Consider the following 15,454-nt stretch of genomic DNA (forward strand, 5'->3'; position numbering starts at 1 on the left):
AAAAAGTATAAATAAAAAGCCAGGAGCACAAAACAAAGGTACATGTGCCTCAATAAATTGAACAGCCACTCTCATGAGATTTGCTGCCTGGTGCAGAACTAGTCGAGAACTTAGTGTTGAGAGCACAGCGCCCCCTGCCTCTAGTCTGAAGCAGTACACCTGCTTGCTCATACTGTATATTAGACATTCTTGCTGATAGAAGGCTCTTTTTTTCATTCGTTCTCTGATTTGAGTTTATACTTTACCTCAAAGAACAACATTTCAGCATGTAAGTAATTGTATATTATTACTAAATGATTTTACTGAATTACTAATGAATATTTTCCTTTAAGGAAACCTGGTACTTGCGGACATTCTTCAGCTTTCTATATCTATCCATATATATTGAGTCCGGTGCAATTATTTGTATTGTGTTAGTTACTAATAAGGGCAATGTAGAGTTTCATCATTGTGTTAGAGAACCTCTAGATCTATCAATGGACTATATCTGTCTGTAGGTATCAGGAAGGATCATCTGTTCTTTCTGCTCACATAATTTTGATAAAGTACAAAAGACATAAGTCTGTGCAATAATATTACATAAGACACAAATATGACCTTGCTAGATACGCAGCAGACAATGATCCATGAAGACCACAGGTAAGATTATACACATATTCATTCAAGGTATAGACATAGATATTACTAATCAATGGTTAAAACATCTTTATTAATATGCTTAGTGGTTAGCACTAGTTCAAGTCCCAGGGTCTGCAAAGAGTTTGTATGTTCTCTCAGTGTTTGTGTGGGTTTCCTCTGGGTCCTCCGGTTGTGAGCCCCATTGGGGACAGGGACCGATTTGGCAAACTCTGTGCAGCGCTGCCTAATCTGTGTGTGCTATATAAATAAAGAATTATTATATTATATTATTAATATGCCTTCAGAAAACAAGATTATTTCATTTTAACCCTTGAATGATTACATTTACCTGGGAATTGGCTTATTGTTTGGATCTCTGCACCATCTGAAATTTATGAGGCAACATGATTCTTACAGCCTGGGGGAGTATTTAATCTTTGTGCCTGTCTAATGCATAACTTCACTCCAACCCTCAGAACAAGTAGTCTTTCCATCCAATCACATTTAGCTGTGTTGTCATGTGTGACAAAGAATGTCAGTGTGTACTCCTTCCTAATATCCAGGGCCCCATGTAAATGCATAGGTTGCATTATAGCTAAATCTGTCCCTACTCACAACGTATCTCCTACGTTTTCTACGACTATACTCATGTACTGTGTGACCTTATTGATCAGAGCTACAACCTGATCCTGGGCTGAGCTGGGATACGTTCTGTACCCTTCCCTATGTTCCACTTCTGCGCTCAGTTCCAAACCACATTCAAGGTCTATGAAAAAAAAAATCTGAATATGTAGAAAATATAATTGTGTGAATGAAAGAACCGTTGTAGATGTCAGCAGCACAGGACTGGATCTTTGTGGGTTATTAATTTGCTGCTGTTATACTACTGACCAGTGGAGGGAGTACAGGAGTACATGATATCATTGAGGGTGGGGGGACTATCTGCCAACTGGAGCAAAGCAAATATAACAGGGACCTTGAAGTTATTTTTCAGCTGGCCAGGTGAGGATTTGGGGCTGGGTTACTGGAGATACCTGTTTGTGGGGTGGAGTCAAGCAGCAGCTCAGACCTACAAATAGGACCTGGAGGTTGATGCTCTGGCACAGGGCTCTGGAAAGCTTTCCTGTCCTGCCAAAAGATGTCAAGGTGCGCGGAGGACTGCAGCTAACATTGGCTCTGCGTTGGGACAGCCACCACCTCTAAAGCTCTTGCATTCAAACTACCTAGTGGGCTCCCCTCTTCCTTGGCTTGGTATTATTACCTGTCTGGGTGTCTTTGTGACTTTATTCCAGAAGTGAGCATATGTTTTCTGCATCTAATATAAAATTAACAATGGTAAGTCACTAGCAAAGTGAATGGAGAAACTGATAGTGGAGATGAGATGTAGTTTCTATCCAGTGAGGATGACTGGAGTCTGGATATTCTGCACTCCTCACATTATAATCAGAGTCTGTGTATGTTCTTATACTCTCCATACCAGGGTTTATCTGCTAGGAGTCTGATGCATGAAGGTTTTTTTTCAATCCATTGATGAATCACTTGTGGCTTATAGATACTCTGTAACATTATTTCTCTATACATGTTGAACACATTACGTTGATTCGATTGCGCTGAACAAGTTCATGTCACTTATTTGTTTGCTCCATCTTGATTTGCTGACTTCCATTAGTGTTAAGATTGTTTTGGCTAGAAATTACAGACAGATTAATGGCAACTTTATTTCTCATTGAATCTGTTCATAGATATATTCATGTTACTATTTATATTACAAGATTATTCATCTTGCAACTTTTCATTCTGACCCCAGAATCCTTGCTCTATCCTATCTCTCTCATAATGTTTTTTGTCATGTTGCAGGCGGATAAGGATTTTTACAGTGTGGAGATGAATGGAACAAAGGACATGGCATATCCAGAGAAAGGAAGTAAAGAAGACCCGGATAACGTTGGAAAGAAGAATAAGAAACAAAAAAAGAAAGACAAAAAAGTTGATGAACTGAAACAAGAGCTTGAGCTGGTGAGAAATTGTTATAACTAAACTTACATTCCCTACATTGCCTAGTCTAATATCAAGTCTATATGATAGATGGGTAGTAGAGGGCTGCGTACAGACAACCAACCTGTAAAACAATGACTGATCTGTGCAGACAACGCTCATTTTATGTTGTACTTAGGATACCATGTAATTAGTAATATTTATATAGAAGCTATTTATACATTTTAATACAAGATGTGACTGAGTTTTCCTTGTATGAAGTCTGGTCTTTTGGACCAGAGCTTTGTATTTGTCTGGTCCGGACAATAGTAAGGTGTTTGCTCATTGACTGTTGAGTGGGTCACAGCAGGTTTCGCCTATTTACTTAATGGGGTGTTACAGTGAAGAATTTAAAAGAAAGAACAGCATTGTTTATTGTAGTTGTAGAATACCAACTGTGCTTTATGTTCTTGTAACTTATATTAATATGTATTGCTATTATTCTGATTATTCACACTGACTTAAGAAAAGTTTTTGAAGATCCTTCTTTGTTTTTACTTCTAGGATGACCATAAACTGAGCATTGAGGAACTGGAATCAAAATATGATACAAGTCTTCTTAAAGTGAGTAAGAACCCAGTGCACTATGGGCCATAATCCTCTTAATGAGCTTGGCAGACACTATGTAATTCTGGAGACAAGTGGCTTCGTCCAGTTTGTGACCTGCTGAAGACACGTGTATGATACAGATGACTGCCTTTTGCAATGTTGAGATACAATCATAGGATTCCCATGACCCTTAGTATATCACACTTGTTAATCAGTACTTAGAATTATGGTGAAAATTTTATATAGTCTATGGGAACCAAAAGTGGAAAAAGAGGTTTCCAAAAATGTTATCCAGTGTCTTTACTGGGCTGATCCTGTTCAAATAGCAGAAGTACCAGATGTTATGTGATCAGTGTGCCCATCTCCACCCTGTCATATGGGGAAAGGGTTTAGCCTTAACATTTTCCCTGCAAGTAAGGTATTCTTAGTCTGTGTGTAGTAAACAAGGGTTAATTTTTTTTTTCTTTTTTTCTTTATAGGGTCTCACCAGTGCAAGAGCTGCAGAGATTCTGGCTCGTGATGGTCCCAACGCACTTACACCCCCTAAAGGCACTCCGGAAATCGTTAAGTTTATGAAGCAGATGATTGGTGGCTTCTCCCTCCTGCTGTGGGCCGGTGCTGTACTCTGTTGGATCGCATATGGAATTCAATACTCTCAGGATAATACTACCTCCCGGGATAATGTAAGCAGAAGCGCAGGGTCTCCCCTGATTATGATACATAGAACTCATTGTCCCTGCTACATGTATGTTAGTAAGGGAAGAGACCATCTCAGATACTGTGTCCAGATGTTAGAAGTGCTAAAACTAGAATGGAAAGTTGCTCATCTGCTTTATACACTTGTAAATGAGTTTTCTGGTTTAACGTGTTTAGGTAATTGCATGGACTACACTTATACATGGAGGGAGGCAGTACTGGCTGCCAGGTATATCCATTCACATGTGCATTGTACATGTCATGCTTAATACTGTAGAATAGTCTCAGATATTAAACAAATTGGATGCACAAGAAATTCTAAAAGTGTACTCCTGGCATAACATATTTTAATCCAGTAGGGTTTCATGGATTATTCTTTATCTACACTTATAAATGACAAACATTTCCTTCCTTCTCAGCTTTACCTGGGTATTGTCCTGGCAGCGGTTGTCTTCCTCACAGGCTGCTTTGCATATTTTCAAGAGGCTAAAAGTACCAATATCATGTCAAGCTTCAATCAGATGATCCCACAGGTAAGTGCACGTTTATCATGGGTTTCCTGGATTTGTTTAATTCACTGGGCTAAGCTTTTGACCTTAAGATTTATTATTATAAAGGTGGTCTAAACTCTTGGACCTCAAATCTAAACCACTAAATCTAAATTTTTGGGAATCTCAAGGTCTGTCCTAACTAATCACACAGTTATGATGGACTAGAGTAAAACATTATTGGCTCTCGTTTCTGGAGAAGCCCAATTACTATAGAAAACTATATCCTCACCTACTCAGATCTATGACATGTAATTTGGCTATGAAGCTACAAATAATTACTTATTTCTATGTCACTTCAGCAAGCTATTGTCACCCGCAATGGAGAAAAACTTGAGGTTCCAGCCAAGGATCTTGTAGTAGGAGATCTTGTGGACATTAAAGGTGGAGATCGAATACCAGCAGATCTCAGGATCGTCTTTGCTCAAGGCTGTAAGGTATTCATCACTACAATCCCAATCTTATTTTTAGATTCTCTGGATGGGTGGGAGTTCCAGGGGTCTCCCATCCATATCCCCACTAATCAGCATGGCATAACTGAGATTGTGGTCAGCATGGCCAGCAAGGCCCCCTGAAGTAAGCATGCTTGGCTCTTTTCATGACTACCACTAAGCCTACACCCATTCCCTATATACGGTAATTGTGGCGGCCACTGACCACCTTAATAAAGGGGTTGGGAGACACCTCTTCCAGAAGTAGCTGCATGTCATTTTCTCAAATATTTATAGCCTTTCACCCTCCATTTCAGGTGGACAATTCATCTCTAACTGGTGAGTCAGAGGCTCAAGCTCGATCCAGTGAATACACTCATGAAAACCCTCTTGAAACAAAGAACATTGCCTTCTACTCCACCACCTGTCTAGAGGGTAAGCACATAACACATATTTAACCTGAGAACTTGATATTGATAAGGGCCTTGTATGCCAGGGCTACACCTAAAGCATTAATCATTCTGCAAAAATTTTCTGTGATGGTCATAATAATCTATAAACACATTTGAGTAACTGCCATTTCTTATATAATCACTATTTGAGCTTACATTCAGGATAATATCATGCACCCTTACAAACATACTTCTCTTGTACAGGTGTAGCAAAAGGCTTTGTGATAAATACTGGTGACAGGACTATTATTGGTCGGATTGCTTCACTGGCATCAGGAGTTGGAAATGAAAAGACCCCCATTGCTGTGGAGATTGAGCACTTTGTGCACATTGTGGCCAGTGTGGCAGTGTCTGTTGGAATTCTGTTCTTCATCATTGCAATGTGTATGGGATACTCAGCTCTCAACTCCATCATCTTTCTCATTGGCATTATTGTGGCCAATGTGCCTGAGGGACTCCTTGCCACGGTGACAGTGAGTACTGCTTTTTACTTGTATATAAAAATCTGAAGTTAACAATTTCTGGGTATTGCATATGCCTCTGTTGGCAATCAATTTCACCATATATTTACTTTTTCTAAAGGGTTTGTGACAAAAAAACATAGCTATCTTCTTCCTTAAACAGTGTCATATGTTATAGGCTATTGTCTGCCACAACTTAGCTTTAGTTTAAGTGGCTGTCTGGGTTTGGAAAACATTGTTGCTTTCTTACAAAAGCAACAGCAAATCCATGAGCACTGTTTATGGAAGAAAGCAGCCATGTTTTTCAGGGGAAAAGATACTTCAAGGGTCCTTCAAGTCTCCTGTACGGTATTCCATGCAAGCCCCCCAAGCTATTTCCCTGCTTATTTATTAAGTAGACTACAAAATGAGGTCAGCTCCAGCTATTGGAGCTAACAAAATGGAGAAATACATTAACCTGGGCAATTTGATATCTATTAGGTGACACTCTCCTTGACTGCAAAGCGGATGGCAAAGAAGAACTGTTTGGTGAAAAACTTGGAGGCTGTGGAGACACTTGGGTCAACCTCTATTATCTGTTCTGATAAAACGGGAACCTTGACACAAAACAGAATGACCGTGGCTCATCTTTGGTTTGACAACCAGATACACGCTGCTGACACAAGTGAAGAACAATCACGTAAGTGTGTAGTGAAACAAGAGCAGCTTCAGACCTCTGCTGTGTGATTTCTGTAAATTCTTCAGGGAGAGACATTACTCTTTTAGAGTGCATTAAGTCAAAATCTTATGTTTGTGACTTTAAGGGTGTGGATAACATTGTTTTATATTTTATAGTAAGAGACTGTCTCTGTATAAGACTAGTATTTTACATGAGATGCTAATCTTTCCAGGTCACTCCTTTGATCAGACATCTGATACATGGAAAGCCTTGTGCAAGATTGTGTCTTTGTGTAATCGCGCAGAGTTCAAGGCTGGACAGGAAGATGTGCCCATTATGAAAGTATGTACAATCTAAGGCTTCTGCTATTCATAAGCAGAGGTTTATTTAACCCTTGATTCATTAACCTGCTGTTCTTTACAGAAAGTTGTCGTTGGAGATGCTTCTGAGACGGCACTCTTAAAATTCTCAGAGGTACTGACGGGGGATGTGATGCAAATCCGGGTTGAGAATAGGAAGATCTGTGAAATCCCTTTCAATTCCACCAACAAGTTCCAGGTATGAGATTTGCTGACCTCACACATGATGATGACACTCATGATGACATGTATTGTAAGATAATAGGATTCTTGTTTCACAGCTATCTATTCATGAGACTGATGATCCCCAAGACCAGAGACTGCTGCTTGTCATGAAAGGTGCACCGGAGAGAATATTAGACAGATGCTCCACCATTATGATTGGAGGCTCTGAGCAACCACTCAAGGAGAGCATGAAGGATGCCTTCCAGACAGCTTACATGGAGCTTGGAGGACTTGGAGAGAGAGTGCTAGGTATGAAACAATAAACACAGTTTCATAGTTTTATACATACAATAGGATGAAATGGATCATGTATCCGTTTCATGTGTTGCATCTGTTTTACTCAACTCACTTCACCTATCTTGTTATAGGATTCTGCCATATGTATCTTCCGCTAGAAGAATATCACTCATCCTTTGAATTTGACACAGAAACCATGAATTTTCCTACTTCAAACCTGTGCTTTGTTGGGCTTATGTCCATGATAGATCCTCCCCGTTCAACTGTGCCTGATGCTGTTTCAAAATGTCGGTCTGCAGGGATTAAGGTAGGATTCATCATTAGATGTACAACACATTGGGGCACATGTATTATCGCATCTACGCCCAAAAAATAAGCCGGGATTTTAATGTTTTTTGGCGCAGAACTGTTGTGGATCATTTACAATGAGTTTGTGCCAGAAAGAGCAGATGTTTCCGACTATCCCAACACCTCCGTCTTTTTTTGGCGCAAGTGGGCCTGGCCTAAGGTTTCCACATTATCCTCCACATTTGTGTGTATTTATTTCGGCATTTTTAGGCGCAATTTTTGCAAAATTAAGGCGCAGTCCATGTAAGATTTTGGCGCACATTTACTTGATGTCGGCATTTTTATGGCGCCTGACTGATCAGTTCCGTCTACCCATTAATTACTAACAGCCTTGCCCCACTTAAATACATCGGGCTGTGCTTTGCAGAGACTGATCTCTGATGCCGACAGACATGCTTGCGCCACAATTAGTAAATCCCCCCCATACTGTTCCTTACTATGTGGGTTTTTACACAGTTTAATACAATTGGAGTTAATAACTTGCATATTGCTGGGAATGACTTGACTTTTCTCAATGTAACTATGATGTATTTGTATGTGCTCAAAACTTATAACTCTGCATAATCTAATGGACAAGCTCTGTCTGAATTTTGTGTTGATGTGCCTAAACATACCACATTTTATTTCACACAGGTTATAATGGTAACTGGAGACCACCCAATAACAGCTAAGGCTATAGCTAAAAGTGTCGGTATCATTTCAGCTGGAAGTGAAACAGTTGAGGATATTGCCAACCGTCTCAATATTCCTGTGGAGCAGGTCAATAAACGGTACGATCCGTAGACTTGACTATATCTTATAGACAAAGGTCTGCTTTATGAATAGACCACATATCTATACAACATTGCCACAACTACATCTCTGACCTGTTTCTATTCTTGTTTTATTTAATAGAGATGCAAAGGCCGCTGTGGTTAATGGCGGAGAACTGAAGGATATGACTTCTGCAGAACTGGATGACATTCTTACCAATCATTCAGAGATTGTATTTGCTCGTACATCCCCTCAACAGAAGCTGATCATAGTGGAAGGGTGTCAAAGACAGGTAAGAGGAGACCCTCAATAACAGATTGTGTCCACTTTGGTAGAAAGGACCTCTTCATACAATAATGGATTATGAAGAGATTTAATTAGACTGCCATGTCATATATAAATCTCAAATTGAATGTATTTAAAGGAAACCTACCACTTGTAGTGGCAGGTTTCTGATGGAAATACCGGGCACCAGCTCAGGGTGAGCTGGTGCCGGTTCTTAGTTTCGTTAGTGTTTTAAACCGCGGTATCGCGGTTTAAAACACTTTTTAAACTTTATAGCCGGCGCTTACCATGCGCGCGGCTCTCATTCACTTCCTATGTAGCGCGTACCTGCCTGCGCCGGCTATAAAGTTTAAAAAGTGTTTTAAACCTGCATTCTATAGACAAATAATTGTGCAACTTGATGGTTGCTCATCCTTCCTAGGTAACCATGCTAAGGAGTAAAAGGTAGTACATCAATTGCGCAAACATAATTTGTGTCATAATATCTAATTTTTTATGTTAAAAAATGTGGAGTCATACATTTTCTCTCTTAATGAGATTCCTATATGACTGTGAGAAACTCATGATATGCTCTCTGTTCCAGAACTTTGTGGTTGCTGTGACCGGTGATGGTGTTAATGACTCTCCAGCCCTGAAGAAAGCAGACATTGGAATCGCCATGGGTATTGCTGGTTCAGATGCTGCCAAGAATGCTGCAGACATGATTTTGCTAGATGACAACTTTGCTTCTATTGTCACTGGAGTAGAAGAAGGTAAAGCCTGTGATTGATTATTTGCTAAAAGGGTTAATTACAAGGTAGTTATTAAAGAAAAAAAATAATCTCCAAGATTAACCTTCGCTCAACAGGTTTTGCGAGTAATACTAATTTGAGAGTTGAAGGTTTGCAGATTTACATTCCAAACTCCTAAAATCTTAAAGCTCTCTTCTTGCCAAAACCACCCCAGGACAAAAGCAAATAGAGTATAAGATCAGAAGGGGTCATAATTACTTCTGCAGCCATAAACTAGAATCAGAGATGGGAGATTCTAGTGTCCTGCTTTAATTTTACAGGTCGCTTAATCTTCGATAACATCAAAAAGTCCATTGGCTACACCCTGACCAAGAATGTTGCTGAACTCTGCCCGTTCCTGATTTACATCATTGCTGACATCCCACTGCCTATTGGGACCATCACCATCCTGTTCATTGACCTGGGCACAGACATTGTAAGTAAAAAGTGACATTAGTGTGGGATAGGTATACATTTATAAACCTACCTACCTAAACTCTAAGTACAACAAATATTCCCATAGATCCCATCAGTCTCATTTGCCTATGAAAAGGCGGAAAGAGATATTATGAACAGGAAGCCTCGTAAGAAGAATGTAGACAGACTGGTGAACCAGCAACTGGCCCTCTATGCCTACCTACAGATTGGTAAGTACAATAAACAAGCACCAGGATGTATAGTATACCTGTATAGAGTATACCTGTAATAATAGCCATGTCTAATCCTGAGCCCTTCTCTATACGCAGGAATTATTCAGTCTGTTGGGGCTTTTCTGAATTACTTCACTGTTATGGCTGAGCAAGGATATCTTCCCTATACACTTCTTGGTATCCGGGTACCCTGGGAAAATATTTACAATCAAGATCAGGAGGACAGTTATGGTCAAGAATGGGTAAGTGTTGATATTAAACTCTATCCTATTAGCTGAGCCTGCACAGCAGGACTCCGGACAAACAGCGGAAATTACATGATGTAGTAAGCAATTACTCCATTGGGAAATATACATAGAAACAATTCAAATGAATGAATGACCAAGTAATATAGGAATGGCTTCAGAGTGCCAGAGTCAGTCCTATAGAGCGGCACATAAATACATCCATGTTCTACAGTTTAGTGGATAAAAAATTCTAATTTATAGGTTTTTGTCTGATTTCTTACTACTGCTGTCATGTAGAAATAATATTACCATAAAAGTTAACAACCCCCAATCAAGAACAATGTCTAAATTACTGCAATTTTAAGAAAAAGTTAATTACCTGCCTTGTTCTTGATCATTGATTCGTCTTATTGCAGACGTTCTTTCAAAGACAGTTCCTGGAGTGGACGGGTTACACGGCTTTCTTTGTCAGTATTGTTGTGGAACAGCTGGCTGATCTTATCATCCGGAAGACTAGGAGAAATTCACTTTTTGAACAAGGTCTATTTAAGTAAGTTGATGGGTTTGTTCAGGATAGAAGGCGCCTTCATATTTCTATACACAGCTGTGTATACACTCCTAGATTTCCTATACACACATTACGCTTTTCCAGAAATCTTACCTCACATTAAGAGCAAATACATATTGTTAAAAAAAATAAAATGACAACAGCCATAGAGTTAAGCTGTGGAATGTGCAGGACGCCTCAAGGGCTATCAGGATGGCCTACTTAGACCTGGTCACCTTTGGCTGATTATGGCTGCAGACTATTGCTCCCCCACTGACCTGTTGTGCCTTTATATTTTACAGTAACAAATTTCTCCTGATGGGTTTGGCTTCACAAATCCTGATTGCAGCATTTCTGTCTTACTGTCCTGAAATGCCATATGCCTTGAAGTTTACCCCATTAAGGTAAGTTGTCTGGGTTACACCGAAAGGTATATATATATATATATATATATATGCTCCACTTTTTCTTAGCACTGCTTGTCCTATTTTATAGCTTTATAACATCCTCCCTTTCTCTGCTTGTGCTCAGGGCCCAGTACTGGTTTGTGTCTATTCCATTTGCACTTCTGATCTTTGCGTATGATGAAATCCGTAAACTGTTCCTCAGGCGCTATCCCGGCAGTAAGTATGGATTTTTGTATAGTGTATACAATGATAGTCTATTTTGTGCCTGGAGCACACTACAGCTACAAGTTGTTGTCTATGTGTTGTAGACCAAATATTTTATAATTTATATATAAGTTATATGAATCAATAACGACATATCTTTCAAAATGGCGGATAGCTAATACTGCTATTCATCCAAGACCGTAGGAAGGGGTGATTAGCAAGAGAAAATTAAGAAAACAGTAAAAATAAAATTAGACTAGAGGGAGTGAAATGCCAATTCCAGGATTGGAGCAACTTTGGCTCAAACTGATTCGGTTTGCACCCAAACCAATTTTTTTTAAAGATTTGACAAAGCGAATCTCTAATCTATTTGAATTGCCATTAGCCAAAGGCTGGTTTAGAACAGCTCAGGGGCACAGGCTGTGTTATAATATGAAGGATAATTGGAAGGCTTGAGAGAATCTTCTTGGATGAGGGGTAGTCCTGGTGTGTCCATGTGCCTAGAGATGAAAGAGTAAGCGCAAATTCAGTTCATATGTATTGTTTTGGCGATATGGAATAAAAATAGCACGTGTTTCTGCCTCATTCTGGTGCCTTCTCCAGGTGAGTAATATGCTACATTGTTTTTACTCACCCCCAGCATGAGGCAGAAACCTGTTGTGTACCTGTTTTTATTTCATATCGCAAAAACAATAAAATTGATAAATATGAACTGAAGCACTGCCAAGACCTGAATTTTATCTCTTTGGTTATAATAGAGTAAAATGTTAGTGCCACTGTGTCCCCTCAACACATAATTCATATTGCTGTGGCTGAACATGATGTGGAAGTTATAGTGTTCTGAAGAACCTAAGTAAGAATTCTAAGTAAGAATATTGGTCACTTTTCATGGTTTCAGTAAGAGTAAAGGAAGTCCCCTATAATAACTTGTTATACTGGAGCCAGACACTTTTCATGGACCGTTTTCTCTCTTTTCTAGGCTGGTGGGACACGAACATGTATTACTGAGGTGGCTGGACCGTTTCAGACCTTCCATAGTGCCGTGGACTTCACTGTTATAACGATACTGTTGTTTTTAACAAATCAGGAGGATAAATTTGTATATTGTAAATGTTTTGTACAAAGTTTTACTGTATAAGAAGAAAAACTATTTTAACAAAATAGTATTTTGTAAAGAGAAGAGTGTTGCTCCATTACTTGAAATGTACTGTACTGGAAGTGTAGATATTGTTTATAGTCCAAACTATGTCAATAAAGTATTTTTCATGAATTTATGGCTGTTTTTATTAAATGAAAGACAAATTATTTCTAGTCTGTAATAAGACCAAGGACAGAGTTTAGAATCCTGCACACATAAGGTAGACACCAGTTAATAGTTACTATATTTTATGCAGGAGATTGAACTACTGACATACTGAAAAGCATCCCTAGCTATTCTTTTCTTTTTGTAGGCTTAATATCATGTACAGCAGCTATGGTTAAGCATTATTTGTGGCATTGGCGTAACTAGAGTCCACTGGGCCCCGGGACAAAATTTCAAATGCCCCCCACTCTTATTATACCCAAAAGTGGAGGAGAGCGTCACGGCATGACGTAGTCACGCCGCACAGCGTCAGGCCGCCCTCCCGACATCCCAGCGCTGACTAGCTTGGGGAGGATGATTGCTTCCCTCGGAAGACGCTATCAGGACAACCGCCTGGGGGGTCCACGTGGAGCGGGCAGGTGCTAAGGAGCGCGTCGCGGGGAGTGAGAGTACCCGAGCTTCGCGCTGCAGGAGCTGGACGAGCTCAGCTGAAGCGCTGGAGACTCGTCTAGATCGCCTAGATCGCCTACTGGTCTGGAGTCGCGCGGTCCCACGTGGAGGAGCCCGGGACACTACGCGGGAGTGATGTGTTCAGAGTCCTCCTTTCAGGAGTCGCTGCGACCGGACTGCTGGATGTGTGTCTGAATTGCTCCATGCCATGCTATGCTTAGACCAGTCCCAGGATCGCTTCGCCTGAAGTCCGGATTATCGACTCCTCTGATGGGTGAGATTGTTTTAAGTTTCCACTGGCTTAATAACTAACGCAGCTGGCTCTGGTCAATGAATCCGTATTACTAACTATAAGCGATAAATAACCCCTTACTAACTGCAGACTAACAACCAGTGATTCAATGCTAGCTGGGAACCCGGCCGGGTTCTAAAGTGCATCACGGCATCTAACACCAATACTTTTCTACCACAGAAGACTGTCTATTAATGAAAGGGTGAACTGTGAACTGTGTTCTTTTGTGCTGTCCATCTGCAAACTGGCCTGGTCCCAGGGTTTCTCTTTTTTGTTCCTTTATCGTATTGAGACTGGGACTGTAATATGTAATCTGAGATCAATAGTTTGTGGCTGCAGAATGGGTCAAAGCTGAGTCTTATACTCAAAGCTGAGGCCAACAGCTTTAGTGCCGCAGAACACTATCATTATAGCAGTGCTTGGAAAGTCTGCAATTCGGCATCACTAAAATTGCGAATTTGGCCCGGCTTGTGAACCACGGTGAAATTGGCCCGGCCCCATCCTATTGAGACTTCTACACTAAATCAAGACGAACAGTCTGTGAGAGGGGAATATTAATTGGACGTTGCACCGTGGTTACCGGGGACCGGTTGAACCGCCTCCCCATCTAATTGCAGTCTGATTGGAATCGCGAGTGTGGTCTCATTCTAACCTGAACTTTATTTTGACCCAGAACCAATAGGTTACATTTGAAGAACACTGTTTATTAAGTTGTTTGCTAATGGGACACTGTACTATGTTTAAATTGGACTATTGCGGTTTATATTAACCAAGACTAACAGATGCGATTGCTAACAACATTTATGAACGAGAATTTGAATGGTGTTTAAGCTAGAATTCTTAACTGTGAAGCCGATTTCTCCTTAATTTAATGATTTCTTATTCCATTAGCCTGTGAGAATGGTATAGCTGTATCCGTCTTTATTGCGCACTGGGTCCACTATTATCTATGTTTTTGCCAGGTGGTAGAGTAGAGGTTTGTCTAAAGAGCTGTTAGTTTCAGAAGGCAGCTGTATCATGCCACCAAAAAATTCAGCAAGGAAGTCCCTAGGCTCAGTATCCCCAAAAGAGAAAGGGGCAACAGGCAAAGGGGACAATTTAACCAAAATAGACAAACTCTGGAAGTCCCCTTCGGTTAAAACTCGTACAGTTTTAAAAAATCAAGGGAACGAGGGTCAAGACCCGAAGAATAAATCTCAAGGGTCAAAATATGCTGTATTAGAGGGGGAAGAAACAGAGGAAGAAATGACAGGTAGAGAGAATGAAATGCTGAAAGAAATCTTAGCCTCCATCAAAGTCTGTAGTAGTGCGATCGGAGAACTAACGGATCAAGTGGGGGCTCTGAGAGGCGACGTCTCCCTGCTCAGAGAGGACCTTAATAAAGTCAGGGAGAAACAGAAAGCATCAGAGGAAAAAATATCAAAAGTTGAAAAGGAAGTGGGTGGAATAAAGAAGATTATCTCTGCCCTAGAAAAGGAGAACGTGACCCTAAAAACTAGATTGGCAGATATGGAAGATAGGTCAAGGAGGGCCAACTTGAGATTAATAGGGGTCCCAGAAAAAGCAGAAGGGGAGAATACAGTTAAATTCGTTAAAGAATGGTTCCTGGAAAAAATAGTCAAAGAGCACCTCTCTGACAATTTTGAAATAGAACGAGCACACAGAATACCATCGGTTCTAAAAATCCCCGGTAACACCCCACGAACCATTATATGTAAAACTCTCCTTGGGGGATATATCCCTATCCTAGGGATAGGGATATAATACTACGACGAGCACGAGATCATAATGATCTCAAAGTTCAAGGAGTGAAAGTTGCAGTGTACCCGGACTTCTCCCGTGACACTGTACAGAAAAGGAAAAGTTACACTGAGGTGAAGAAAAGGCTGAGAGAGAAGGGTATTATCTACTCCCTTATGTATCCGGTGAAGCTAAAAGTTTTATATCAGA

At 40.3% G+C, this 15,454-nt stretch overlaps 1 protein-coding gene across 2 annotated transcripts; it reads left to right on the forward strand.

Moving 5' to 3' along the window:
* Positions 1 to 1,719: 1,719 nt before the first annotated feature.
* Positions 1,720 to 12,729, forward strand: ATP12A (ATPase H+/K+ transporting non-gastric alpha2 subunit). 2 transcript variants are annotated; one of them, XM_072156543.1, is made up of 23 exons: positions 1,720 to 1,953; positions 2,476 to 2,634; positions 3,157 to 3,216; positions 3,681 to 3,884; positions 4,317 to 4,430; positions 4,748 to 4,882; positions 5,194 to 5,311; positions 5,533 to 5,801; positions 6,270 to 6,468; positions 6,680 to 6,789; positions 6,871 to 7,005; positions 7,088 to 7,280; positions 7,400 to 7,575; positions 8,250 to 8,386; positions 8,511 to 8,661; positions 9,238 to 9,406; positions 9,706 to 9,860; positions 9,948 to 10,071; positions 10,171 to 10,316; positions 10,718 to 10,851; positions 11,151 to 11,252; positions 11,380 to 11,471; positions 12,439 to 12,729. In XM_072156543.1, exons 1-23 carry the CDS (start codon positions 1,921 to 1,923, stop codon positions 12,465 to 12,467), a joined length of 3,144 nt encoding a protein of 1,047 aa, XP_072012644.1. In that variant the 5' UTR covers positions 1,720 to 1,920; the 3' UTR covers positions 12,468 to 12,729. The 2 variants fall into 2 exon arrangements, with proteins under 2 accessions (XP_072012644.1, XP_072012645.1); XM_072156544.1 differs by having other exon boundaries at positions 1,720 to 1,912.
* Positions 12,730 to 15,454: the final 2,725 nt, after the last annotated feature.

The sequence above is a fragment of the Engystomops pustulosus genome, chromosome 6 (assembly GCF_040894005.1).
Source record: "Engystomops pustulosus chromosome 6, aEngPut4.maternal, whole genome shotgun sequence".
NCBI classification, from domain to species: Eukaryota; Metazoa; Chordata; class Amphibia; order Anura; family Leptodactylidae; genus Engystomops; species Engystomops pustulosus.